The 27,610-nt window shown below is 39.7% G+C and overlaps 1 protein-coding gene across 2 annotated transcripts; it reads right to left on the reverse strand.

Annotated features, from left to right (window-relative positions):
- Nucleotides 1-4,869: 4,869 nt before the first annotated feature.
- On the reverse strand, nt 4,870-25,902 carry etv1 (ETS variant transcription factor 1). Of its 2 annotated transcripts, XM_017428641.3 has the most exons (13): nt 25,546-25,902; nt 25,265-25,354; nt 24,809-24,899; nt 24,463-24,510; nt 20,376-20,429; nt 15,253-15,382; nt 13,944-14,135; nt 13,143-13,390; nt 10,376-10,447; nt 10,219-10,287; nt 9,963-10,132; nt 8,347-8,448; nt 4,870-6,655 (listed from the first exon to the last, which is right to left on the reverse strand). In XM_017428641.3, exons 2-13 carry the CDS (start codon nt 25,307-25,309, stop codon nt 6,434-6,436), a joined length of 1,443 nt encoding a protein of 480 aa, XP_017284130.1. In that variant the 5' UTR covers nt 25,310-25,354; nt 25,546-25,902; the 3' UTR covers nt 4,870-6,433. The 2 variants fall into 2 exon arrangements, with proteins under 2 accessions (XP_017284130.1, XP_017284131.1); XM_017428642.3 differs by lacking the exons at nt 24,463-24,510; nt 24,809-24,899; nt 25,265-25,354; nt 25,546-25,902 and adding an exon at nt 23,748-24,445.
- Between the last annotated feature and the right edge of the window lie 1,708 nt (nt 25,903-27,610).

Raw genomic sequence — 27,610 nt, forward strand, 5'->3', positions numbered from 1 at the left:
AACAAAGAGACATTATAACCACTTCCTTGTTGCCGTGTGGATCAAGACCTGTACCCGAGACTCACCTAGCTCTCCTTCTCTTGCAGACCACTCCGGACACCGCCCACTGTATATAGTCTCACCCTGTAAATAAATTCACTTACCTTTACTTCCATCTCCATGTTTTGGTCTTGGTTTCGCTCTTCTGGACAGTACCTCCCGAGTTATGACAAAAATAAACCTGACTGTTTGCCAAGCGAGTGAAAGTAGGTGATTTGACAAAATGAATTATGTATATCCTAAAGAGAACTCATTTGGGAATTAAGGAGGATAAGTAGTGGCCCTTTTCGTGCCTGTTAGGGACCCTCTAGGAGCAACGCTGGCTGCATTAGGGAGAGCTAATGGGCACCAGGAGGGGGTGAAGAGGGTGGTGGTTTGGGGTGGGGTTGGGTCCTTTTGCTGCACAAGGTCTCTGGGCCCTGGTGACAGATGGTTGGCCGCCTCTCTGGGTGGCTGAGGTCTGTCGTGAGGCTGATCTGCGGCGTTGACAGCATTGCAGAGATCAAACGACATTGTGGAAGGTGAAGAGACGCGTGGAGTGCCAGAACGGGTCTGGAGGAACAGCTACAGATCGGTTGGGGAATTTCAGAGGTGCAGCCTGAAACCTGCAAAATCTAAAATATTACTAATGTCATGAAAACCCTGGCTTTAAATGATCAGCTAAAATAAATGAGTCTCCTCTGTACTTCAGTCTTAGGAAAATAACTTAAATCAAGTGTTTGATACTCAGAAAAAAGTATGAAATCAAGCATTAAACAGGTTCTACTGAACTATAACAAACAATGCAGTTTGAAAAAGTTTACTCAAGTCGTTTTCCAGATAAATTGATATTCAATTCCCAAATGAGGGTCCACACTCAATGTAAACAAAGCTCCACCAAAAACAATGTGGAAGGTTGAGTCACATGATTGACCTACATTAGGCTGGCTGAGGTCTGTGAAGGTAAACAAATATGTCAGAATTGGACAAGTGTAGAATCTCTGAGATGTTGAAGTGGAAATATGAGTGAATTGTCGCTAACAGCAAAAGAAAATAGGGAAAAACAGTAAGGCAGCTTTCAAGAATAAATGCTGGGGATCAAATAAGGCGATGGAACATCATAAAGACGGAGCTTCTTCTAGACCAGCAATTTTACCATTTTAACCAAACTTATCTTTTTATCTGCGTACTTTACCCAACAAATCTGAGCCTAAACCAAACTTCTGCATCCCAAACGGCTCCTTCAAGGTTGTTAACGTTGTTGACCTACTTTCAGTCACCTTGGCTGTATTTTGCTTAGAAATGTTTAATTTAAAGTCACATGAACTGTCGAAATGAGAAAAATAATGTGTGGTTTTTGTTTATTACAGTAAGAATAATTTCGTACCTGGTCTTTATGAATTTGCAATGAGTATCTTTAACTAGAGGAAGGGTTTTCCAAATCCTTCCAAGAAAAAAAAAATTGAACACTAATGATTTTTCACAGCAGACATATTGCAGTCATTCAATAACATATTTTCCCAGCATGACTGCAAACAGTAAAATTATTACAACAGCAAGCTGCTGATAGCATCTTACCAGCACTATTTGATGTAAAAAAAATGTAAAAAAAAACAAGCAAAGCAAGGTTCAAATTGAAGAAAAAAAAAATCATTTCACAGACTGAATAACACGAGGGGACAATAATTAATTTCTTTCAAGGCAAAACCACTAGTTACTGTGTTTTTGTTTAAAACAAATCAGTAAATGGCTTAACTATGTTGCACTTAATAGATGTTTGTTCAAACTGTTTTCTTTCTCTAAAGTCATAGAAATGAGGAAGTAATATGTGTCTGCTTCACCTAAAACGAGTACAAGTGTAAAACTTATTTCAATTTAAAGGCTATGCACCAGTAATAATGTGAGTAATATCATATTTGCTACACAGTAAATACAATGAAAGTTAAAGATGTCGTTGATTACATTGTTATATCTCTATGTGAGAGTTTTGTTTTGCTTTGTTAGTCGGGTGTAAAAACATTCAGACAATCATGGACCTTAAATCTGTTTCTGTGAGTCTCAGAGAAGCTAAAGAGTTCTTGAAGCTCCAATGCCCTGCGGGTCCACAAGACCCAGCCCATCAGGCGATTAGCCCGTCTTACATTCCCGGTGATCGGATTAGACGATTCCCACAGTCTAGTCTGAAACTACTCCCGACCCGCAGCTCCGGAGAGCATCTCAATATCCAATTTCACAGCTTTCTAAACCTGGATCATAGAGGCTATTTATTACTGTCACAGTCTTTGTGTCAAGGAGAGGGGGGCAGCTTTTCTGTTTCATCTGCTCCGATGCAGCGTGAAGATAAACAAGACAAGCCACTGATGATGCCTTAAACTTTCCAAAATCACAGGCTTCCTGTAATAAACTGGACTGAAACTGTGTCTGTATTTAGCTGTTTCTCTGAGAGTTTCAACCAGAACAACAGTGGTCTGTGAGCAGCAAAAAAAAAGAGAAAAAACACAATTTATAAGCCCTCTGAAGAAAAAAGGAATATGTCTGAAGGTTTTTTTTTTTTTATTATTACACCTGCAAATTGTGTTGAGACAAAGATTTGCCCAAAATAGAGCCTTCTAGATTATAAAAACCAAGGCAGTCTTAAACTGGACCAGCAGCAGTAATAGGCCTTCCATTATAGAGGCTTTATAATTTCCCTGCTTTTTCCTCTTTAGAACCTGTGTTGTTCCTCTGAATTACCTCTGAATGATTTATGCTCACTGGTCTGGCCTCTGATAGACCCTGGCAACATAGACAAAAACACACTCAGGGGCTTTTTGGTGTGTAAACACGCTGCTTAAAAAGCCAACTTGTTTCAAACAGTCAAACACATTTACTGCAACGGGGGCCACTCGGTGTCATTTCGCTTGTCAAACACCGCAGTGTCACAGCCAATCAGGGGACACCGTGGGCAACACAAGCCATTTAACCCAAGCAAACACTGTGTGTCACAAAACCCGAGGATGACTTAAGAGCCTGAACAAACACTGGCAAGAGCCATCGGGCACGAATCAAGGCAGCCTGGCTGAGGACAAGTCACTCTCGTAATGGGTTTGTGATGACTCAAGATCGAGTGGCCATCTGTTTGTTACAGTGGGGGAGGACCACAATTCACAGCACTTATACGCTGAATATTAGCTGGTCGTGCAGCAGAGGAGGGAAGAATTTGGCCCGTGGCACAGGATGTAAAGCATATGTCCATAAATGGTAAATATGTTGAAAGCCGAGGCCCTGATTTCCTGAGCGGGGGCCAGATAACAGGATTTGCATGGTGATTTTCAGACTCGGCGACAGAACGCCTTTAAGAGGTGCAAGACTAGTAATCCTGCGAGCGACCTTCAGACTCTTCACTTCACAGAGATGAAAAGGCCTTCAGAAACTTCCAGCCAACATAGAAATCTCACCACATATTTAAAGCGCCGAGGTATTTGCATGAGATTTCAATGATGGGAGTTTGAATATAAACCACAGTCATTTGTGTCCAGTCAGTAACCGTGAAGTTCATTTGAACAACAGAAGTCAAACCACAGACAGCCTCCGAGGCAAACAGTGCAAAGTCTTAGACTAAAGACCTGCATTTATCTGCAGAGGAACTGACTCAGCAACAACTAAACCTCTGCTTAATAAGGAATAATGCAACTAAAAATACATAAAAACAGATTTAATTGCAGCAAATATTGTTCATCTGGAACAATTTATACATTTATTGAATGCTTTCATTAAATCTTTGTAATTTTTTTATGTTGATAAAATAGATTTAGAATAAAAAATCTGACAGTAAAAGCATTTTAAAAGGTGTTGAGAGGCTGGAAATAAATATAATACAAGTGCAAAAATGTATATGTTGATGCATGTGGGTTTTAAACAGCTTCACTTTAGACATCATTTGTGGTTTCAGATTCTTAAAAATCATTAAATAATTATTCTAAAGGCCTTTTTAATGTATTAACTGTAACAAAATTGGTGAATAAAATTCTGCATATTCTGAGACTGAGTAATAAATCAAATTCTGTGTTTTTTAAATAAGTGTTTAAATGTAAATTTTCAGTGCAACTTCACAGGACCTAAAAAGTACACAATATTGTGTAAATGTGTGTCATTTTTCACCTGTTATTGAATCTGTTTTATTGTAGTTCCACACAGAAAACTTGCATCAAACTTATCATTCATCATATTGAAAGCTGTTCTGCTGATTGTAGCTTTGTAGATGTCAGATTAGATGTTGTTAAATATCCTCAGGGAAGCAATCGGGTGTTTAAAGTTAAGGGCAATTCCCTCCACTACAGACAATCAATAAATAAGTCTAAGAGGAGGGACTGTAATGGGGTCTGCTTGGAACCCGCTCTGACAAATTAAGGCAAGTAGTGTTTTTTCATTACTTACACATCCGTTTTCATTTTTCCCATCAGTGGAAGCAATTAAACAATGCTTCCTTAAATTAGTCATTGATTTTTAGCAATAGTGACACTTTCTAAAAGGAAATAATAACTTTAAGGGATTTTCTTTTTCCTTTCACTGCCAGTTGTGGACGACCACCAGAAACAAAAAGACTGAAACAATTCACCTACATGAAAAAGGGCTGTCTCAAATTGGGCATTGATTTTTCCCCCAGGTGTCATTTAGGTTAAATGCTTCGTGGTTTTGCTCCTGACCAAGTTGGAAATTGGCAAGAGTCTGTAATCTGTTAGTCGCCGCGCTCACATTTGAGTTTTGTCTATATGTAAATAATTATTTTAACAAAAAAACAAATGATAAGCCAGTAAAAATCTCAGTCAAAGAGGATTTATAGCTCTTATGAAAGAAATACAAATGCCAAAACAAAGAGAGCAACCTTTTATGTGATGATTAGTAACATGAAGTGGAGATAATTTTTTTTTTTTTAACTATTTTATTACAGAACATTTCCATTGCCAATCCCATCCCACACACATTAGCCTCAAAGAACATAATTCAGACAGACCAGACTCGTTTTGTTGCAGAATTTAAATTAAAAAAAAAAAAAACCAACAAAACAAACAAACACAATAACAACAACAAAAAGAAAACAGAATAGCAGGTCAAAACTGCCGACATTTTTTCTTTTTTACGATTTTCTTTAATCTCGAGACTAGAAAGTTAAAACTTACAAATTGAAGCAGCAAAAAAATGTGCATTTTTTCTGATTACGCAAAAAAAAAAAACATATGAGTTTGTTTCATTTCACCACATTATAAATCTCTAAATAGCTCCTCTTTTTGTTTAAAAGAAAATAATAATAATAATAATAATGACAAAGCAACATTTTTTCTTTTTTCAACCAAAATTTACAACTTATGCTCACCAGGGACAGAACAGAAAAATGTAAAAAAATAAAATAAAATTAATTTATGCTAATAAAATCAACTGGTTTTCACCTTTTTTCCCCCCTATTTTGCGATGCAAATGTTTTCCAGGATCGATTCATTTTAACTGTACATAAATTTCACCCGTTACTCATGGGAGAAATGAAGATCTGAAAGACAAACGGACGACTGCTCCTCAGATTCTTTTCAAAGTGCTGCTTTTTACTTTACAGCAACCTGTGGCTTCGCTGCTTCTCCTAAACGAAGGGCCGTTTCACACAAGTCTGTGTTTCTTCTGTACAAATCCAGTGCACGTCCTCACCGATCCACAAGGTTTTTTATTTTTTTTAAGTTGATGAGGGAATGATCCGGTGGAGCTTACAGCGAAAACACCTACGAGATGAGATCTACAGTTTGACGGGCTGAGGGTCAGAGACTGATGGGCAGATGTGCCGTCCAGCCTGGAGGCGAGGCAGTTCTCACCGATGCGGCTAAAAGTCACATTACTTCTCCAAGTCTATTATCGTGTCTCTTTAACATAAAAAGAATCGTTACTTTTCCAGTTTGTGTGAGGAAAAAAATGAAAAGCTTCATCCTCCGATTAGCTTCACATGTGAAAACGAGACCATTTTTTTTTTTTTTGCAGGAGATCATAATTTTAAGAATTTAACCTTTAGTGGCCGTAAATTAGCCACCGAGTCCAGTTTCAGCGGGACGACACATGCTCAAAATAAGAATAATATAAAAAAAGATAAACATAATAATTTCCACATTATTGTACAAACATAAACAATGATTAAAAAGCCAACCCCTTGGATCCTGGCAGGTCACCACCGTGCTGTTCCTGTCCATAAAGTGCACACTCTGGACGTCGGAAAGACAAAACAGAGGACGTGTGTGTGTTAATGCTGGACAGATAAGAGGGAAGTGCCACTGTGTGTGTGTGTGTGTTTTTCCCAGTCTTTTTCCCAGAGCGACTGTGAATCAGAGGACATGACATGGAGGAGGTGGGGCAGCGTGGTACAGTGAAGGTGTGTGTGTGTGTGTGTGTGGAGCTGACGTTAATAAACGTAGCCCTCACTGTAGGGATGCGGTTGGCAGTAGGGCCCCTCCTGCACGTAGGCCATGTTCTCATCAAAGTGCGACAGCGGCACCGTGTCCTCCTCGTTGATCTGCCGCTCCATGTCCGTTTTCAGCACCGGCCGCTGATTGTCGGGGAACGCCATGGAGAACAACGCCTCGGGGTCGCACACGAACTTGTAAACATATCTCTCACCGGCCACCTGGCAAAGGACAAACATGTTTTAGTTTATTTCTTTATTTTATTTTTTACATTTAAGATTATAGCTTCAACCCCAATTCCGAAATTGTTAGAACATTGTGTAAAATGTAAAAAAAAAAAACTGAATGTACTGATGAGTCCAAATTTAAAAATGTTTAAACTAAGAAACTGTACCATTTTTTAAGGAAAAATAAGGTAATTTTGGTTTTGATGGCAGGAACACATCTAAAAAATGGGACAGGGGAAACAAGAGGCAGTAAAAATAAGTGGAAACAGGTCAATTAGAGGAATGGGTATAAAAAAAAAAGAGTGTTTTACAGAGGCCAAATCTTTCTAAAGTAAAAATGGGCACAGGGTTCAACAGTCTGTGAAAACTGTGTCTAAAAATATGGGCACAATTTTAGAATAATGTTCCTCATTGTAAAATTGGGAAAACTGTAAATATCCCATCATCTACAGTTAGTAATATCATCAAAAGAGTTAAAGAATCAGGAAAAATCTCTGAGCTCAAAAGACAAGTTTGAAAGTCATTAATGAATTTTGGATGTTGGTGATGAGGTTCTGGTTCTGGTTCTGCTCAGGAACACTGTCTGTAAACACAGTTCACCGTGCCGTCCACAAATGCTGCTTAAAGCTCTATCAGGCAAAGAAGAAGCCAGATGTGAACAGATGTGTCTCCTCTGGACCAAAGAGGAGAACTGTTCTGAGGTCAGCCTGCCTCTCTGATGGTATGGGGGTGCATTAGCGCCTCTGGCATTTGCAGCTTACACATCTGGAAAGGCTCCATCAATAAAGAAAAGTATCTCCAGGTCTTCGAACAACATCTGCTCCCACCAAGATGACAACTTTTTCAGTGAAGGACTTTTATATATGAGCGAGACAATGCTAAACCTCAAACAGCATGGCTTCGTAGTAGAAGAGTGCCAGTGTTCAACTGGCCTCTCCGCAGTCCAAACCTCTAACCAACTGAAAACATCTGGAGCATCATGAAATAAAAACTATGACAAAACCTCAGTTCCTAGATGTTTACAGGCTGTTGTCTTAGTTGCGTTAAAAGCCCCGCTGTCCTCACTCAGACCCCATCTACACCTCACTGTGTCCTTTTATATACTTCCCTTCATCCACACATTCAAACAAAACATAAATAAATCCTGAAATACCCAAGTCAACCCTCTACTACTTGACTCTTTTATTACACAATCAAGGTTTGATGTTGACACAATCAGGATAAAAGAGGACCAACAGCTCTATATTTCTATAGGGCTCAAAGATCACTATGGGCATGTGCAAAAGGTGTTACATCATAGTTTCTGAAAAGCTCAGCATCTCCTGCCAAAAGAACAATTTCTCCACTTTGGAAATCATTTTTAAACATATCAGTTTTTTTTCCCCACCAAAAGTCCATTTGAGTGTAGATGAGAGGTGCAAACCCAGCAAATTTCCATGTCTAAAAATATCCATAATTATTTTTATTTGGGCATTTAAATATCTTCATCTTACTGTAGGAAGAAAATCCATCACTTACTGTAAAAAACCTGAGGAATGGGAGTCAGAACATTCATCAGCCTACTTAAAGTAGTGCTTGTCTTGTTTTAGAGTTCCAAGCAAAGTAAAAATGGTTCTGGATTCATAGCAGGTAATCTTTCCTTTAAAATAATACATATATAAACATTCCATGTAATCGATTTTTACCTTTTGCATGATTCCCTTCTCATAGTAGTAGCGCAGCGACCTGCTGAGTTTGTCATAATTCATCGCTGGCCGATTCTTTTGTATCCCCCATCGACGCGCCACCTTAGTTGGACACAAAAACACAACATGTGGTCGGTCAACGTGAAAACAATCATAAACAGCTGAGAGGATTTTCCAGCAAGAAACATTGTGGCAGCTGAAATGTTAAACAAACTTATTAATCGATAGTTCCTAATACCAGTAATTAGACTGTGTCCAGGCTGAGCAGACCTGAGCAGGGATGTGTTCATTAGGAGGCTGTCAACACACGCAGCAGAGGAGGCAGCAGATGTTGCAGCACCTGTCTCACAGACCACCCACCATCCGGGCTTGCAGTCCAAGCCCACAACCCCTCAGCCCTGCCTTCTTCGATCTGATGTTCAGCTCCCCCCCCCCAAAATGATTCTTTCTGCAAACCGTTTTTTGTTTTGTGTTTTTTGTCCGTGTGGTATGCAACACCTGCCTGCTGCAAACGCAGGAGTTAGCTAACATTTGTGTCCTGCATCAGCCGATGGCATGAATGGACCCCCTGTTAGCCACAGCTGGCCTGCAGCTCGAGGCACCGTAAGGCTCCATGGACCACTGCCACCTCCTCGTCTGTCTCCTCCTTCCTGCACTCCCACCCCCTGAAAGACCCCCCCCCCAACACACACACACACAACAGTATTTGAGCCACGCTGTGTGTGAAGTCGCGTACACAATCCCAGACTGTTCCCAGCTGAAAAGGCCCAACATGAGTTACATTTTTAAGATCATGTCCTGTGAAATAAAATACAACAACGTCAGATGTTGCTTTGAAATCCTCATTTTTAACCCAACATTATAATAAACTACATATTTACGCTTTAGCAGACAAAAATCTAAACATCTAGCTCAGTAATCAGTTAAACGCTGATGGATTTAAATAATTAAAATGCCCAATTGTTAAAGATTTTTTTGTGCATGAACAAAACATTAAAATGCACTGTGCGATGTTTAAAGTTAATTTTAGAAATCTTTATTAAAAATGTGAGCAACATAAGAGTATTAAACTTTGATGAAGATAATTTATATGGTTCTGTTTTTCTTAATAAAATGTAAATAAATACAAAACAAAAAGAGCAGGCCCACAGCCAAGAAGTTTATGAGTAGTCATCAATACTTTTAAAATCAGGCAGTTTAAAGCACTATTTCCAAAACTTGAGTACTTTTCACACCATGAAAATAAAACAAAAACAATAAATTTCAAGCAATTTCAGCAGCTGTGCAATTCCTGAGACTTTCTTTGCAGAATCTAAATTTGTTCTTTTTAAAAAATATATTATTGATTATTAAATATATATTTATGGTTATATTTTTTAAGCAGAGCCGTTTCTGAGTGGTGGGCGGAGCTTAAATTAGGCCATTAGAGGTGACCAATCAAATGAAAGAAGACAGCCAAAGTGTTTAAATTCAAGTAAAGTCAAACAGCCTTGCTCCCTGTCAGTTTTATTTAAGGATATGAAAAAACAAAAACACAAGAGCTATGACCAGTAAAAAGTCTTAGAATAAAAAAAATACAGGTGTGTTTTTGAACGTGACATGTAGGAGCCTCTCACCTCCTCTGGCTCGATGAGTTTGAACTCCATGCCGCGGCCGGTCCAGGCGATGAAGTGGGAGTTGGACGGGTCGTCCAGCAGAGCCACCAGGAACTGCCAGAGCTGCAGCGAGCCTCTGCGCTGGTACGACGGGCCCTCGCGGTACAGCCCGGCCTCCTGCTTGATGTCACCTTTACAACGTGAAACGAACAGTTCATGTGTGAGAGCTGAAAATGACGGCACTTTTTATTTTTTATTTTTCCAGGGCTGGGCTCACCTTCAATCTTTTCAGGTACCACGCAGGTATCGTCGTAGAAATGCCTCGCCACTTTGTCAAACATGCAACCTGCAGAAAACAAGACACATACGGATCATTTGATGTAAAATTCAGCAAAAAACAACATCACAACGTCCACATGTGCCATCAATGATACCTTCAGTCCTGTTAGCGTGAGCCAGATAGCCATCTTGTCGTAAGTAGACAGAATGGCAGCTAGGCACTTCAGCTGAAAACCAGGCAAGAATGAGAGTGGGTGTTAAAAGGCCCAAAGGCGGCATTAAGATTACTATCTCAGGTATCTGAGAGCATTCAAAGCCTGTTCACTCAATGCACCAGTGGCTCTGATTAAAGAAAATGTCCTCCAGCTACGGCTTTGCGATGGCTCGCAGCCACAGGCGAGCGCACTGTATCACACTGCTAATACTCGCCCGGAGCGTCTGCACGCTGAAGACACAGGCTGACATGATGTAAGTTTTTCATAATGCAAGATGAAGCTGTTACACTTTGGTTTTAAATACAAAAACTGAATTAAAACAATAGGTGTTAGCTTTTTTCCTCAGATTATTGTGCAATGACGGCACGTTACTTAATGCTAAGCTAAGCTAATGTGTTGCACAATGTGAATATGCTCATTTTTAATTATCTAGTTGAATGTATTTAGTTCCTAATACTATTTTGGTGCAGAAGAAGATGTGAATTAAAATTAAAGTCTAAATAGTGTTTCCAGACTAAGCCTCATGAAGCAAAAACTCAATTCTGCTTCTAAACCTGATAGTATCTGTTCTGTTTTTTATTATTATTGCAGCTGAGGCTTATGGGTAAACTTCAAAATAACATGAAGCATCTCCTTGAACTGGTTCATAGTTTGGTCTTTACTCCTCACAGAACTTCCTTCAGTCCTTCACAATAAGAGTCTCGAACAATAAACAGAGTGTTGACGATAAAATATCTTACAGTATTATTATTGCTCTCTGGTTAAACTCAGACTGGAGCGTAAATTACTAGGACTTTGGAGAAGGCTGTAAGTCACAGTGCTTGTGCCAAAAGAGTAAAAATATTTATTAAAACTGACTCTGAAGGATAACACTAAAAACATTTGGATGATCTGAAGTCTTTGCACCAAATATGGTATTTTTATTTCTTTTCAAATCTTTATTTCAGCCATTTTTATATTATTCTTGAAACATAATTTCTTTTTCAACATTTATGCTAATTTTCAGAAATGAAGGCAGCTGATGGCTGATATAAAACAGATTTTCTTTTTCATTTATGGCCAAAGTGTGTTTTTTTATTCAACAAAACCTAACAAATTATTTAACCTAAATAAAGGTATATTAAACAGCCCTTAGAAGAACTTGTACACGTAAATATAACATAAAACAAAAATTCACACTTTAAAAAACTAAACTGTGGGCGGCAGTGAGCATTTTCCTTCTTTGTAAATAAGTGGCAAAAATGGCAGATCTCTGAGTTTTGTAAAGTTGCAAATATAGTCAGATTAAAATTAGTCAATGGATTATTCAGTCCATCTCTAATATTTACAACATTTTCTGTCTGTTATTTAACTTATCTACGTCCCTCACGATTCTATTTTACAACACTTTCTTTCTGTTTTTTATTTTTTTGAGAATGTCCAAACCTTCAAGAACCCTGATAAGATGCTATGATCAAAACCGACCAAATAGGTTACAAAGTGAATATTCAATAAACACACAGAGACCCTTCATTAAGGCCCATAAACATTTCTCTGAGCTCCATCAAAGTAATGGGCTGGTAGAGGAAATTGCTGCTAATGAAATTACCACTCCCCTCCCATCCTCTCCAACGGGCCTGCTCCAGTCAACACGCTCAACAATAAATGCTAATAAATTCACTCTCATGCTCCATCTTGCAAGTATTGTACAACACAGTACAACAGCACTGACAACACTGGAGAGACCTTCTTACACTTGAATGGTACTTCTTCTACCCAATCTTTTATTTACTCTATTCACTGAGGTTTGCAGAGATCATTAGTAACTTGATTGTTGTTAGGAGCAAAAATGCTGACAGTTCACTGGTTTTAGCTTCAAAAAGATGTTTTTTTTTTTCTCATGTCTGTATCATTGGCAAGACACTTCCTTTTTATTTTTTCATTGTTTGGAGAACTTCATTGATTAAAAAAAAGATTTTGTGCCGATAATGGCCCAGCCGCAACCTAGTAGCTTCTTAGGAAGTGTTTGTCGAGAGCAAAAGGATGTCTTTGCGCTGAAGCCCATGTGTTTCTTCTGGCATTATCCAGTGGTGTTAATTGGCATTTAGAAGCCACGGAGTTGTGAAACTCAGTAATCGCATCTATGGTACCGAAATGCGAGAAAACACCAAAATTCACAGTTATCTGGCTTATCAATGATTAAAAAAGACAAAGAAAAAGAAAAAAAAAAAACCTGTAAGCTGTGGTTTGGCAAAAGATTGAGTCTAATACACAGTAAAAGAGATGTGAAAGAGGCCCCCGAGTTTTTCTGCTTTTCCCCCTGACTGGCCACACACACTCCCTCCTCCAGCTCTGCCTCTCCTGGGTCTCCACTCCGTCGCTTTGTGAATGAACCCAGCAGTCCGGCGAATGTTCATTCATGTTCTGGTGTAGCCTCGGGCTCAGCAGAGCCTGATGATTAGGTCCCTTTAGTCTCTAACCAAAGGGAGTGCACAAGTGGGGGAGGGCAAGCATGGCCAACATCCCCCCTCCCTTCTTTTCTATTGAAGCGCCAAAGGAAATGGTGAACGGCGCAGACACCCAGCCCAACCAGAACCCCTGCCCTATTAATGGGCAAACTCAATAAGCGCTCGGCCCCTCCTATCATGTCCTCTCTCATTCCTACAATGATAACACTCACGTCGTAAAAGTAGCATCTACAAACCGGCAACTCCTTCACATGTCTCACCTGAGTCGTAGGTGAAGTCCCTTGGCTCCTGTTTGATCATCATGCTGGCGGGGTATCCGTGGGGAAGGGGTGCTCCCATCATGGCCGGGTGCTCAAACAGAGGGTCGGGGTACTCCTGCTTGAAGCCTTGAGGAGGGAAGGGGATGTTGGGCTCTGACATCTGCCTGTGGTAAATGGGCCGGCTGTCCCGAGCCATCGTCGGCGGGGAGGGAAACGAGTGGCACGGCTCTGAGAGCTGACGTCGAAATCTGAGGCAGGCGACAAATTCATCATCGAAAAGAGACACATGGACGGATACTTGCTTATTTCTGTTTGATAATAAGAACAAACAAAAATCAAATGGTCTTATAATGTCATGTAACAAAATTTCCTCATAGATCAGAAGCTGAAAAAAGTAACCACTTTTATCCACTATTGAATTTTTATGTCTGAATTGAGTTTACAGACATGATTTCTCCTCAAACGCTCAAAGTTTTTAAGAAAAGTAACATAAACCTTCAAATTAATACATAAAAAAGTATGTATTAAGAAAATAATCCCACTTCTTATTACTTTGTATAAATTAATCAAAGCAGAATGTTGCTTCATTACAATCTGATTTATCATTGTCAGTACATTAAGTTATTTTTTACTTCACACTTGTTGTTTGTCTTCCACCGCCTATTGAGAATTCACCAAACAAATGAGATTGTACTGTAGGTAAAACTCTGACGCACGTCTGAACTCGTGACAATCGGCCGGCAGCTAAAAGTCGGCACATGTAAATGTGATGGAAATGGGAAAGGCTGCAGGCTGCCGTACCTGTGGTCCATAGAGTAGGCGCTGTCAGGGAGGGGCTGCGAGGGCGGCGGTATGTGGGCGTACGTCCTGTCTGGTTTGGGCGTTGGGGCGGCTGTGGGTGAGCCATGGTGAAGGGGGGACACGGGGGTACTACAGGGGGGCGTCACTGGGCTGGAGGGCTTCATTCCTGCAGGCTGCTTCTGCTCATAGGCACTGAGTGAAGTGAAGTGAAATTTATTTATAAAGCACTTTTCCACAACAAGGCGATTCAAAGTGCTTTACAACACAGAAACAACAGAATCAAATACAGATAAGAACATCATTATCAAATATAGAGATACAGAAGTAAAAACATCAATCGTGTATAATCTAAATGAAATATAAGATAATCTAAATGAAATAATGATAAAGTTAAAGCTGAACTAAACAACAATTAGGAATCTAACAATATCTAAAATATGAGCTAAGATAAACTAAACTAAATGTACAGGAAGGCTAAATAAGCTAACATAAACTGAAACATGATAATGCTAAGGCTGAGGTGATGACAAACGACAAAAAAGTAAAATAAATAAATAAAAAAAAGATATAATGCTGCCAGATTTTGTATTAGAGTTCTCTCTGATCTGATCAAGAGATTTGGGACCGGGCCACAAAGAAATAATAAAGACTTATATACATATATATAAACATGTTATATAAATTGATCTGCAGGGTATTTTATTAAAATAAATGACTAATTCCATTCATGCCTCTTTCCTGTGCTTGACTCAGTCAGTTATTGGTCACTTAATGGCAAACCGTCAAGCTAACCCTGGTAAAAATAAATAAAAGACTTCTTTTTCCCACCAAAACCTTTTGGACAGTTGTCTTGTATGAGACCAGTCCACGATGTTTGGGACTTCTGCGCTAATATGTTAATAAATGTCACCAGGAGAGCAAAAAAAACGGCAAACTCTGGGTTTAATTACAAGTAGACTGGATTTCAGGAAGTAACAAATCAGATCAGGTTACAGCTGAATTAAAGTGAACAAAATAAGCAAATGACTACATGTTTTTACTTTAAATAAAAACAGATCCGTGCTGTTTCTGGAGCTGCAGGCAAACATCCAGAACCAATAAATAAAAACTATAATAATAATTTTACTGTATACAATTTTATCATTCATAAAGCCAAGAGTAAAACTTAAGTCCAAGTTTCTAAAGATGGTTTGAAGTTATGAAGTGTCTTGTTTCTTTCTCCAAAGTTTTATTTTGATGATATTGTGATCATGGGGACAATATCATTAAAAAAAACTTATTTATGCAGTTTAGAAAAGTGGCGCTTTACCTGATGCTGTACGGGCACTTCTCTCCATACTGGAGTTTGAAGGGCCGCTCCTGACTGCAGGTGGAGCTCAGCTCTGAACACGGGCTGTGCAGCTCCCTCTTGATCTTCAGCTGCAGACCGTGGAAAGCCACTGCCACGACAGAGAAAGAAATTATTTTAGCGTTTAATCGCGACTTTTTTTGATTGGTTTTGTGGCGACGTGATTGAGTTTCCGAAATGCTATTTGTATGTCAAGGGAAAAATAAAACTGTCCAAATTTATCACAGGGTGTGCTTAAAAAGACTAAACGAAAACGAGAAATAACCCGCTGCTGCCTTAAGGTTTATCAAATTACGAATGTGTTTCATCCCTGATTAGGAGAATTAGTGATGGCTATATTAAGGTTAGGAAATCCTGTTTCTAAACGTCCATCTCAGACCATCGCTTACACAAACAACTCACTTCAAATCTCATTTGTTGGGCTTTTTCCTGGCGGGGGCTCTGTTAGTGAAATATGACAATCATAAAACTGGGTGTGGGGCAAGCTCCTATAAATGCTTTATCTGCTTTCAGCTGGCTGTCAATAAGTTCCAGACGACAACAACAGGGCTCATTGATCTGCAGGAGGAGGGTGGGGTGGGTGGGGGTCTGTGCTCTCTACCTATGGCCCCACGGTGAGCCCGGTGCATCTGAGAGGCTGTTAAGTGCCTGATCAGTCCTGATTAACATCCCATCATCTTGAGTCATGATCAACGCTAATCCAATTGACTGCGCCTCTGACGAAAACCCAGTCAGTCAGAATGAAGTCGGGCTCAGGTTGCCTCGCCGATCGCCGTCTCACCGCGACTGCACACAAAGCTGCAGCGAAGCCCCCCGACAGCACTCCGTCAAACACAGAGGGCCAGACGATTGTTTCTGACTGCTGTTTTAGACCGAGAGGTGCTTTTTCCCTGAGCCAAATTCAAACTCATCAGAAATATATGAATGGAGAGAGGAAGGAAGTCCATCAACCCTCGGTGCAACTAAACATTCAAGCATTTGATGACAGAAGAGACTCAAATCCGTGGGAAGGCATTTAAGGCTGCTGTCGAGTAGTTTTCCTACAACTGACGGACAGCTTCCGTATGAGCAGGGGTCGATCTGCCAACACTTCATGTGACGCAGAGCCGAGCCCCTGGGGGACGGGCCACACGGGCCCGGCATGACAGGGCTTAGGGGTTGTTCACAGCCCTCGCTGGGGGCCTGACCTTTCCAGGTCATCGATCGGAGGTCAAAAAGACACTTCCTGAGGGGAGACCTTTGACGGTGCTAGCACGGCAAAAGCCATGTTTAGAGCTTATAGTCAAAACAATATCTTAGCTTTGCCTGTCAACATTAAAATCAGTGCCACTCAACTAAATGAAACCCATAGAAATGTGTTTTTCTTCTCTTAACACAAACTATTTCATGTGTGCAGGTCAAAATATATTATACACTGAATTGAAGTCAAGAATCTGGATTAGGAGTCAAGGAAACCACAGATTTGTCAGTAAATGTCTCATCAGTCTTTAACAATGGCTTCACATGTGCAGCAGCACAGGGTCTTAAATTAGAAATGGAAATGTCACAATAGATTTCGTCAGTGGGGTGCCAAGGTACACAAATCAATAGTGAGGGCATTGCCTCTGACTAAAACAGAGACTTCCTTTTTAGTCCAGAATGTCATGCCCATCACTGCTTGATTGCTCTCATTATCTACATATTGATTAATCAAGATGGTAAGCTGTTTAGAAGAAGCAGTTAGAACAATTATCGAGTCCATTTTTTAAATGCAAATGTTTTTTGCTTTTTTTTTTCTGTGCAATTGACTTAAACATGAAGTAATTTTCCTTGATATTTGCTTTACTGATTAAATAAAAGTGTTTGTGCTAAACATTGTAAAATAGCCGTTTGAGTGAAAAAGGAAAAAAAACTCTGCTAAAAATTTCATTTTAAATGCAATTTGTTTGGCAGTCCTCTCAATACACTATCAAAGAACTGTTGGCCCAAACTGTTGTGTACGCTTAGGAACAAATTGTGAATTTTGGCAGAACTGTAGCCTATGTTTGGCAGATATTTCTCTAGTCCATAAAAAAAATACAGGTCTTTTGGCAACGGCGAAAAACCTTCCATTCCATTTTCACCTACTGTAGGTGCTCGCCTTTGCTGTTAAATGGTGGAGCCTCAGATCTGCTGGTAACGTGTGGCCTCATTTTACACCTCCTCTACTCCTTCATTTCCTGCTAAATTATGCTAATGGTAAGCATCTGTGTTGGAGTTGGAGACAAAGAAATTTCTCCGTCTTCTCCTTCAGCCTCATGTCACTTTTGCTTCACATGCTGCTTCTGTGTCGCAACGGTGGAGAGCGAAAAGTTTGACATTGAGAACTGCTACAGCTGCTCTGAACAGTTGACAAGAGGCCATAACACTGCAAAGCAAAGCTAATGGGAACCAATTTTTAAACTTGGTTTTCAAAAATACTATATTTGTATCTAAAGTAGCTCTCAACAGTTATTTTTCTTTTATTCTCCACTATTTGTTTTACTTAGACACAAAAACTGAGGCCTAAAAGATGCAAGAGCTGTTTTATTGAAGCCTTATTCATATTAAGGCAAACATGAAACATACAGTCAATAAATTTGAAAGTAATTTAAGAAATTCTGTTTTATAAAACACCATAGGCTACTTAGATTATACAAAAAAAAATAAGAAATAATACAACTGCTGTCTGCAAATGCCATTTTTTTTAGCTAAGGCTAATAGCCTAGCAAAATATGCAACCATAGCGATGAAAATTATCTATATTTTGATTGTTGATATAAACAAGACATTAGATGCTAGTTTACTTGACTTGATTGATTTTAAATTTCATAAAACATCAAAAGGTTTATGCTAACATTAATATGAAGGGAGATAGAAGGCAGTTTCACAGTTAAAACATTGAATCACTGCCTCTTTACATTAGGGTCGAATAGACCTTTAAGTTAACGTTGTAAAAGGGCTTTTAATAAAACACAAAAACACTGAAAGTTATGCTTTTATTTTAGTAACTACTGTCGGCTGCAGAGAGCTACAGAACGACTCTGAACTGTAGAAAATGTTGCTTCAACAACTATTTCAGCTGCAGACTGATTGTCTCAGGATGCTCCATGTAGGATTAAAAAAAAACAACAAACAGTGCCTAGTTTGATTATATTAAAACAAGAACCCCACAAGTCTCCATCTGCTTTAGTATTTTTGGACAAACCTCAAGTTCATAAATGAAAAAGGTGTTATATTTTAATAAAGTTGCCTTCAAAAGTGCTTAGTCATAATAATCACATTTATTAAAGCTTCAGTTTTCCTCACAGTGCTATTTTCTTCTCTTTAGCTCTGTCTCAGCCAAGCTTCCTCTCTTTTTTTTCCCCCTCATACCTCACCAGCCGTGCCTCCGTCTCTCGGACTGGTGAAACCCATATGGGAGAGCTGCCGGCTGGGATGCCTGCTCAAGTGCCCAACCACGGTGCCCTCACCCCCCCGCCATCTGTTAATGCCCCTCCAGTCTGCTGCAGGTTTGCCAACAGGACAATTCAGATGGTCAGCAGTCTCCTGCCATCATGGCCACCCACCCCGGCTACCTCTGAAGGACAACGGGACAGTCTTGGTGACCTCTGGTTCTGTAACACCACACAGCTTCCACTCCAAAGAATTTATAGTAGGCTAAATCAACCATCGGATTTTATTTTATTTTTTTACTTTGAAACAGCATCTAACTTCACATATGCAGTGTTCTGAATAACAACAATTAAGGTGAGATAAACTGTAGAAATGATGAAGTAAAAACATTTATTGGATCCATTTAAAACTACTTTTTATCTCTTAAAGTTTCATATGACCCAAAATAAAGTTAAAGGAAAGGCATTTAAGGCCCTTGTTCATTCAAAATAAAGCTAAAAATGACTTAACTAAAGCATGTTTGGTTTTTAATCCAGACAACAAATGATAATCTGCTGGATGATCTGTATGTAATCAGTCTGATTTTGTTTGGTGCCTAATTCTTCCCAACTTAGTCTTAATCAACTCTGATCTGTAATAAACTCTATAAACCAGTTCTGAAATTAAGGATTTTACTTTGAATATCCGTTCTAAATTATTATATTTAATTTTTTTACGCCTTCTTCATTTTGTTCAACTGTTTTCCCCGAGGTTAAAGGTCGCCGAGGACATAAAGATGGTGCAGGACGTGGACGGACACTTCTGTGTTTAGCTTTTTTTTTTTCCCCTCACAGTTTCATGTGCATTTTGGCTCATCTAAAAGACATGTGCTCGCTCCGAGTCCCACTGAGCTCCACTCACTCAATTTCTGTCCCCACCTTGGCACCCTTTCCTCCGTAGAAGGACCATGCCAAGCCACCAGTCACCGTGTGCAATCACAACCAGGTGATGTACGACTCACTGCCCTGACTTCTCGTTATGTCTAAGAACCAGGCTACGGTCAGACATCAGGAGATGTTCTGTAACTTTTTGGAAGTATTATTAGACACGTAATAATAACATTTTGAGGGATGAACCATGTTTTTTTTTTGGTGAAATCCTTGGTGAAGGAGAGCGAGGGCGAGCGCGAGACCAGCTGACCTTCAACAGGAAAAGATAGATGTAGGAACTAATTTTACGCTGCCTGATCTGGGAAACGTAACCACAGTTGGAGACTTAGACAAAAAGGCCTTTGAGGAAAGGTTATAAAAAGATTTAGTTTAAAAACTGATCACTTAAAAGCAGTTTGTACCACTTGGAGTTATAAATATCACCTTAAAAAAAAACAAACCCTGCCTCGATATATTTGTGTTTTCTTATGGTAATAAGTCACAGAGCAGGGTGGTTCATTCAGGAGCAACAAGGGAGACAAACAGAAAGATAACCCCCCTCCCCCCCTAATCCATGCACCTGTCTACAGACCTGCAAGACTGCTGCCGCTCTCCGGAGGACACTTGTGCAAGCAAAAAGTCACACAAAAAACACACAATGCCAGTTGCACGTTCCAAGAGTACAAACACATCCGATAAAACTAGCAATAAATAAATAAATTAAAAAAGCACATGTTCACACACACAAAGAGACAAAGACGAGCAGCGTGGTGTTGCACTTACAGTTTTCTGTCTGGAAGTCTGGAACAAACTGCTCGTCATTGTCGGGAACTTGAGCTAAAGACAAAAACAGAAAAGAAGGAGCTGAGTTTTTGCCTCAGATGTTGAAGGACAGCGCAGCTCTGATCACAGTCCAGTTCTGTCCACTGGCACACCGTCTCACTGGAGCTCAGTTCACTGGGTTTTTTTTTTTTAGGTTGGACTATTCCAGCACTGCTTGCCTTTAATGTCACATCATGGAGATTTGATTTTATTTGTGTTTTGGGTGTTCTTTAATGTTTTGTACTTCTGATATTTTTGGATGTAATTTTTATGCAATGTGTGCTTTTTAAAATATTTTGCTATAATCTTCATTCATTGGTGAAAACAATCCCAAGATTATCTTTTAAAGACATTCAAAAAAAGATATTTTTAATTTCAGGTGTTTTGCTGTTAATATAATTTTAAATGTGACTTCATATGAGGGTCAATCAATATCTAAAAAGTGCTTTTTATTTCTTTAATACACGTGTTGATTGTGTAATTAAACATATTTTTCAAGAGTTTCTTGAACTTTAAAGCACATCACAGAATTTATGTTAGATTAGAACATTTCTGAGCTCAAATTTCCTCAATACTTTGATTTAAACTAATATAAACACATTAAACTGATCTTTGTATTTGCCCTCAACACACAACCTTCATGTAATTCAAAAGGGTTTTCCTAATTTACTTCATAAATTCAACTAAACTAACTAAACCCTGCTTGAGATGAAGATAATATTTTCCTTTAGCTGGCTGTCTACCTCCTAAATCCACTTCCTGAGGTCACGGTGCCCATTGACTGCTCCGCTGACCTCGGCTCTCGCTCTTTGCCAGCAGCCAATCACCCATTGTTAACTGCATCTAATTGGCTTCTTCCCTACTGGTGAATCCACCTGTACCTGCCGAGTTAGGTCTGTTCCAAACCTCGCAAAGCTTCACCTGTGCTTCAAACACCCCTGCACACAAGGCTAATGCTAAAATAATGAAGCTCGCGCCACTTCGGCTCCAATTAGGCGTGCACATATTTATATATCCAACATATTTACACTCTGTGACACTTTGCCGCGTCCCTTAAGTTTGACTCTCTCTGGCAAAAAGAAAAAGAGATTTAAATGTGTCATTAGCACATCTATTTATACACACAATGAGGTGAATCCTTATTATCACAAGTTCAGTAACTTGCCTTGACATGTCTAGAGATCTTCCACGTAAAAAAAATGACAGATTTTCAACTTTTAGCACTCTTGATGCGGTCAGGGTTTTTCTATCCCTCTCACCGGAGGTGTGAATTGAGGAGAGTAAACAATTAACAGATCGAGAAAAGAAATTGCTCCGTATTTTCCAAAAATGTCAAGTAGGTGAGAAAAGCAGCAAACAAAGACAAAGAAATGAACTATTTTTACTCTAAATTCAGATTTAATTAAAGCCATCAGCACTAATAATATATACATTTAGAATATTAAAAAATATGAGGGAAAACAGACAATGAAATTATTCTTTTGTTCAAATTTGAACCTGCCTTAATATAATGCAAAACTAAATATTGTAGGACAGATTTACAAGTATGATGTTCAAATCCTTAAAAAATTACTCATTTTAGCACTTAACTTTATTATTTTTAAGAAAAAAAAGCAAAATGTTTGTTCTTCAAAGCTACAACAAACTCGACTTTAACAGCAGCTCTTTACAAGAATTTCATGACTAGAGAAAACGCCAAAAATAAAAAAATAAAAAACCCAAAACAGCAGTGTGTCAGTGTCCAAAAGGAAGTACAGGTCGGATGAATCACCGGCCTCAGACTGTGAATGAGCCAGCTGATCTCTGCCACAAACTCCTGGGGAGAACAGTAGGGCTGGAGATCTGCCACCATTCACAAAACGACAAAAAACAGAGCAAGGAAGGAAAAAAGAGAAAAGTAGTAAAAAAAAACCAACGTCCTTAAAAGCTTTGAATCAGTTTCTAAACCTGAAACAACAGCGGAAGAGTTTTCCAGATTTTCTGCACTGAATCTTCAGAAAAACTAATTGGTTAACGAAGGAAAAACATTCCTTTTTTCATCTGCAAAGAACATATAAATTTTACATTTATTTATTTTTTTAAAAAAAGGGCACTTAAAGTGAAACTCTTGTTAAGAATGTGGTTTTGGTTTGAAGGGTCAGACGTTTGCCGTCATTTGACAAACCTTCAACCTTTCTGTCTCAGCAGACGGAAATTCAGTCTGTCGCTCATAATTCCTCCTCTTCTTCCAATTACCTGATCTAATAAATCTTAGAAATGGGACGGTATTCCTTTTCATCTTAATGGACAGGAAGTCATTCATTAAATCTACAATCTGGAATCGTACATCATCACATTGATCCACGACAGGCAGAACTGTAATCCTTTAGCAGAGATACCTCTTACCAGCTGCCGTCTTCTCTCCTCACTTTGGATCCTGAAATATTAAAAACACGTCTTATTCTTCCCCACACCCCGTGGTGTGCGGCTCGACACCTAATTTCACCTCAACTATTCCTCATATCTGTTTCAAAGAATACTTCCCATTTTTTAGAAGCTTGGTATCGCTCTGCGAGCGTTTTCGGACGAGTTAAAGAATAGACGGAGCCCATAAATGATTGAGTTTCTTTTGGCTGCGTGAAAGGCGCAAACGAAAATCCTCTCAACACTTTCCCAGTGAATGTATTACGACTCGTACGTTTAGAAAAAATAATGCATTCAAGTTGGCTCGGATATACTTAGAGCTATACTTAAGAAAATAAAATTACAGCCTTAAATGCTCACTTTGTTTAAAAATACAGATATTTTGCAGCAGAACAAAAGATTTTTTTGGGTGCAAATATAAAATAAAAAAGTAAAGAACTGCAACTGCATGTCATTTTGTTTCAATTTATCCTTATTTTTAAATGAAACACTGCAGCACTAAATTATAATTTAAACTTTAAGTTGTTTTAGGAAAAAAAAAACTTGAATTCAAAAGCTAATTTAGCTAACTTGCAACAGTTCAAAAATTATATTTCTTTAACATGAAATGAACTACGCTACAGAAGCAAACATGCCAGCTGTTTGATTGACTTTTAAGCCTTAAAAAAACTAAAAAATGTATTTTAAATTAACCTGTGTGCCCTCTACAACTTTTAATGTAATTTCTAACAACAATTTATCTGGTTTTACACTGAAACTACTGCAGATCTACCTTAAAATTTCTACTTTTTACTTTAAATTTTAGCTGAGATACATTTTGACGTTACATGCAGCCTTAAGTTAAATTGAAAAGTAAAGAAAGAAAGTAATCCCAACATGCAAACACACACATGAAAGAAACCCAAAATAGAACAGCTTTTTACCACTAACCAAAAGTTCGGTGCTGCAGACACGATGGAAAGAGGACGCTCGCGCTTAAATCCTGAAGCATCCCGTCTCACTTAGACCACAAAGATCAAGTCTTGCCATTAGAAAAAAAAATTAAAAGGCAGAGAAATGGATGGTTATTAAAAAATAAAAATAAAAAAATCTGTTGTCTCTTTGGGAGACTGTCTCTGGTGTTTGGGAAGTTTGCAAAAAAAAAATTATAGATCCATTTTCTATTTTTTTGCAGCCAACAAATGAAATTGAAGAAGACAAGGTAAAGTACAGCTGTAGAAGATAAAGAGACGAGTGCTAAGAAGAGGGAGCACTGAAAGAGGGGGAGGGCAGATGAGCAGAGGGGAGGGGGGGAGAGAGGAAGAAAGAGTTGGTGGGCTGCAGCAGAGCTCTGGTGGAGGCAGAGCGGCGGCTGGCGTGCAGCACGTTAGCTGCTGCCAAACGCAGGAGAGACAGTGAGCGTCGGAGAGCCTTCTCCTGGTAATTTGTGATGACACTCTCTGGGTAGAGCCTCCTCGGTCTCCCTCAAGACCCCTCGCTCACAGTCTCTAATGTATGCATGACACACAAGGTGCCTCTTCCACACAGGCTTTTAATTGGACTGCAACGTGAGGCATGTAACTCCAGGCAGCTTTTTTACCCCCCTCCTCACAACCTCTTCACTTTTTACCCATCTCTCTTTTTGCTTGAGATTTGAAACACCCACCTTCTGCCAGCCAAGCCTCCTGCAGCTGACTGAGGTCCTGGAAGAGCTCTAAGGGGAGCAAACAATACAAGAGAAGGTTAAAAAATACAATCAAAGCCCAGGAGGAGCATCAGAACCAACTCACTTCATTATGGCTGGCTGATATGCCACTGCAGCTCAGTGTGTGCAGCTAATAACAAGTCAATTTGTGTGTCTGACCACTGACAGAGGCTTGTAAGACTCATCACAGGCTGCTGTGCTGTAATTGAGATTCTGTAGTTAGCAGCGCAGGTGGCCACGAGCCAATTGAATTTTGCTAAATGTTTAGAAGCCGTGAAATTAACTTCTGCCTCTGTCCTGTGCCTACCTTCAGTGTCCAGAGCCAGGTTGGGATTAATGATTTTTTTCTTTCTGCCTTTTCCTGGGCATTCGTAGCCAGAGGTCTTTTCCTGCAGAACCTGAAATAAAAACATAGTTGTTTTTTTTTGTCATTTCTTTGCAAAAGCAGAGATTGTGTCGTTGGCAGCACTTGTACAACTAAACGTGTCTCAAAAAGTCTCAAACTTCAGGACAACTCCTCCAAAGGATTCTGTGCTTTTAAACATCAGCCATCTTTAACCAGCTGCAAAATGAATGAGGCCATTTCCGGCTTCTTGGTTGGCCGTTTATGTTTTTGTTTATAAAACTGATAATATGCTGTAAAAGATGCAGAAATCTTGCTGCAGAGTGTGTAATTTGGGGTTTGAGGCAGAAAGTAAAGAGGAAGGAGTGCTTCAGAGTCTAATTTTTGATTAAACTCGTTTCCAAGGTGCTGATTACTCACTTTGGAGTGACAGTAAGGCACCTGCTGGTCGTGATATCCATCCATGTCTCACTGCTGTGGCTTCAGCTGGTGCAGTCTCCCCAAAGTGTCCTGTTAAAAGAAAAGAAACAAAGAAGAAGTGAAATTGACCAGTTTGCCTCTTTAAGACGCTGTTCAGCTGCTCGTGTTTGTCATGATGCACGGGGAAGTTGTCAATAAGCTAATGAGATGCGTAAACAAAGAGCGCACGGAGCTAGAGGGCGCACCGAAAATGTTTCCTGGCGTTTCGGAGGAGCACTCACCTCCCTCCCCCGACTTGGAACCGCCTTTCTCCCGCGCTCGGAGTGCCACGGAGCGGCTGCAGGATCCGCACAGCCCCGGCCGCCGCCTGCGCTCCTCCACGCGCGCTGCGCCGCGCTGCGCTGCTCCGGAGCGGCTTGGCGTCGCCTCCCGGGGCCTCCCATGGAAACGAGCCGCGCTCCGCTTCCTATTGGTTGTCAAAGTCCGTCTCTGGATCAGGTTCCTGGCAGTCAATCACGGCTGCAGGCGGGCGGTGTTTGTCACGGAGCTGGCTTTTCTCTAAGTGTTTTAAGTTGATTTTAGGAGCCAAACTTTGCACCAAAGTTCAGTTTTTTTGTTTTTAAATTCACCTGAAAGTGAGCCTGCACCTCCCTGCCTCTCACGCACTCATTTCTCCACACGTAGCCAGTGGCGGATCTAGAGATTTCTTCTCGGGGGGGCAAAGGTGGTCCTGGAGGGGGGCTGAGTTTATTGTTGCAGGTAAAGTTTTCATGCATTCAGGTTATTTGTGTAAGCATATGAATTATAAAATTACATAAAACGACACTTAACCAGTGCTGCCAGCAACTTCATTAATTCAGGCTCACAATCAGTTGTTTTTGCCTCAAACATTTGTGTTCACACACAGTTCTGAATTTTATTTTTAACATCTAACCATCCATTTTCTTTACCCACTTCTCCTTTTCGAGTCGCAGGGAGCTGGTGTTTGTCTCCAGCCTGGACAGGTCACAAGTCCATCACAGGGACACATGGAGACAAACGAGACAAACAACCATTCTCGCTCTAATCTAGGGACAGTTCAGAGTTACCAGTTAATTTTTGGGCTGTGGGATTAAACCCACACAAGCACGAAGAGAACACGTTAACTCCACCCAGAAGGTAATCCTGCGACCTTTTTGCTGAAAGGCGACAGCTCGAACCACCTTATATAACCTTATTCTTAACATCATTTATAACTTTTTAATGTGCTTTTCCTCAAAAAAAAAACATTTGTGATGCATTTGAGATTAATCAGTCTCAACAAAAGAGGTACACAGTGCATAAATAAAACTCTGTCCACACAAGAATGGTGTTTTAAGGACAAGCAAAGGTTTTAAAGCTTTTTATTAATTTATTTTTTATTGTGTCAGCGTTGCATCCACATGGAAGCAGTAGAAACATCCCATAAATGGATAAATGGTATTTGTCTGCCCTGGACAGCCTAAACACAACCTTTAAAAAAACAAGTCCACCTTAACTTAACCCTCAGACTTTTCTGCTCATGCAAACTCTGTTTCCTGCTTCATCTGGGAAGGTAAAATACTCCTTGTGTTCTACAATCCCTAAATGGGACCATGTAGGTAATATTTCTTTCCACAATGGTAAAATAAAGTCCTGTCTTTGCTTCACAACTACAGAAACTTTAATTTCACTGATACAAAGCATGGTAAATTCCTGAAAGTGAAGCTTATCCTTACATTTAGCATTTGACTGCACAATGGACATATCGGAAGTCAGTAGTGGTCACGCTGGTGCCATCTTGGATGCAGGCAGCGTTCCATTACCTGGCAGGTGAAGTTGATGTGAAGTGAAGCAGGGTGTCACTCGTGCTGAACACCCGTGAGGATGGAGAAACGCAGGTCAAGTGCTGTTGCCCACCCATCTGACTTGGAGAAATGCCCAGCCTGCAAACAAACACTCCTTAAATAATACATATATAATCTCCGCAATTACCAGAACAAAGGGGGTAACAATCTTTGTGACACATAAACTGTCACATGCAGGAGATCAGTGTATCACTAATTTTATTTTGCATACCACATTTTTAACCTGATGCTTATTTTAACATTCCCTCTGTCACTCTGTATTTTATTTTTATGGTTAAAGGAAAACAATTAGATATATACCAGGTGTGCCATAAGGGCAGGTGGGGCGCCGCTCATTTAAAATATATAAAGTTGTAGCTGTTTGTCAAACTGTATTTTAATGAAACATGTTAAAAGTAATCACTGGATGTACATCTACAACTATTTACCTTTTGGAGTAAACCCAATTCAAGATGGCAGCCACAGCTAATCAATATCAGCC

Source organism: Kryptolebias marmoratus, linkage group LG16 (assembly GCF_001649575.2).
Source record: "Kryptolebias marmoratus isolate JLee-2015 linkage group LG16, ASM164957v2, whole genome shotgun sequence".
Taxonomy (NCBI): Eukaryota; Metazoa; Chordata; class Actinopteri; order Cyprinodontiformes; family Rivulidae; genus Kryptolebias; species Kryptolebias marmoratus.

Excerpts from the sequence above, each read along its gene's own strand:
- etv1 (XM_017428641.3), bottom strand. The coding sequence starts at position 25,309 with ATGGATGGATATCACGACCAGCAGGTGCCTTACTGTCACTCCAAA. Across the intron at positions 20,430-24,462 it reads GGAGGCTTGGCTGGCAGAAG|CTCAAGTTCCCGACAATGAC; the intron begins GTGGGTGTTTCA and ends TTTTGTCTTTAG. Across the intron at positions 10,448-13,142 it reads GGACTTCACCTACGACTCAG|CTGAAGTGCCTAGCTGCCAT; the intron begins GTGAGACATGTG and ends CCTGGTTTTCAG.